Source organism: Penaeus monodon, chromosome 28, assembly GCF_015228065.2.
Source record: "Penaeus monodon isolate SGIC_2016 chromosome 28, NSTDA_Pmon_1, whole genome shotgun sequence".
Classification (NCBI taxonomy): domain Eukaryota; kingdom Metazoa; phylum Arthropoda; class Malacostraca; order Decapoda; family Penaeidae; genus Penaeus; species Penaeus monodon.
The window spans coordinates 30,249,849-30,250,996 of NC_051413.1; the positions used below are offsets into that span (position 1 = coordinate 30,249,849).

Sequence of the window (1,148 nt, forward strand, 5' to 3'; positions counted from 1 at the left end):
GAAAGGGGCTGCGCTAACATTTAGTTGTCACTGCCTTTTTTTTTTTTTGTCGACAAACGCCTTCTGTTTCATCATCGTGTTTGAATGAGATACAACGCTAATTCTTATTCAGATTCAACAAAATCATCACATATTCTTGAAAGTCTCTTCAAACAGAAGAGCATTAAGATATTAACAAAGTAGACTTGAAATATTAATACATATATTGTTTCAGAAACTTTATATCAAATTCAACAGCATCCGATGAACAGAAGTTTTGATACAGAGTGACACTAAAAGATTATAAGAGAGACATAATAAATATGATACTATTAATTCAATATACAGATGTACATAACATGTACACTACATGCAAGAATAAATAATAATTTCTAATATCTCATTACAGTTCAAAATTTCAGAATATGTTGTTTCTTCCTTAAAATTGTCGTCAAAGGTCTTGTCAGAACTTTTTTTTTTAGCTTGTTTTTGTTACTTTATTGTATTTGCAGCAGTATTTGCGACAGAATAATTCTGCAAATTCAATTGACTTTTTTATTGACTGAATCTGAGCAAATCTATATTCTTCATCATCTGTTTAGATCTGCGCGGTTGGCTAGAATTTTGAACATATTACGGTCACCCAAATTTACGTTTATACTTTTGATTCAAATTACTAACAAATAAACTTTCCAACAGGTATTCAGTAACGAAAATAGCTTTTAAAAATGTACTTTATAAACAGAAGGAATCACTAAAAGGTATCGTATACGTCATTCACCCCCAACGCGACGGATGATATCGTACCGCCTTGCTTAAATTGTCGTACCCCTCCCTCAGTCATCGCGCGAGGTTCACACGGCATTGTTATCGTAGGATGGGTTATCATAAACCTTGTCGAGGCGGTAGGATGCTGTCCTGGGATTGTAAGTGGCTACAGCTGGAGGAGGATCGTCTTCCCTGAGGAGAGAGGCCAGGGTTACTTCAGGATGGGAAGGGGAGTTAGGTTATTGTGGGGTGAGCCCCTCTGTCGCCTACGGGTGTGGTTTTAGGCCTGCGCAAGGAAAAAACAAAACGAAATCATTCTTTTTTTATTTTAAGGTTTATTCTTAGTATTTTTAGATAGGTATTTTTGGATGAATAAACTGAACTGTATTACATAAGGTAAG

At 35.3% G+C, this 1,148-nt stretch overlaps 1 protein-coding gene across 1 annotated transcript in view; it reads right to left on the reverse strand.

Moving 5' to 3' along the window:
- Window positions 1–449: 449 nt before the first annotated feature.
- The window catches only part of LOC119591164, a 40,046-nt gene continuing 39,347 nt past the window's right edge, over window positions 450–1,148 (reverse strand). The window contains exon 10 of the mRNA XM_037939873.1: window positions 450–939. Within this exon, the coding sequence (XP_037795801.1) occupies window positions 834–939 (106 nt within the window). The 3' untranslated portion in view covers window positions 450–833. The remainder of the gene's footprint in view (window positions 940–1,148) is intronic.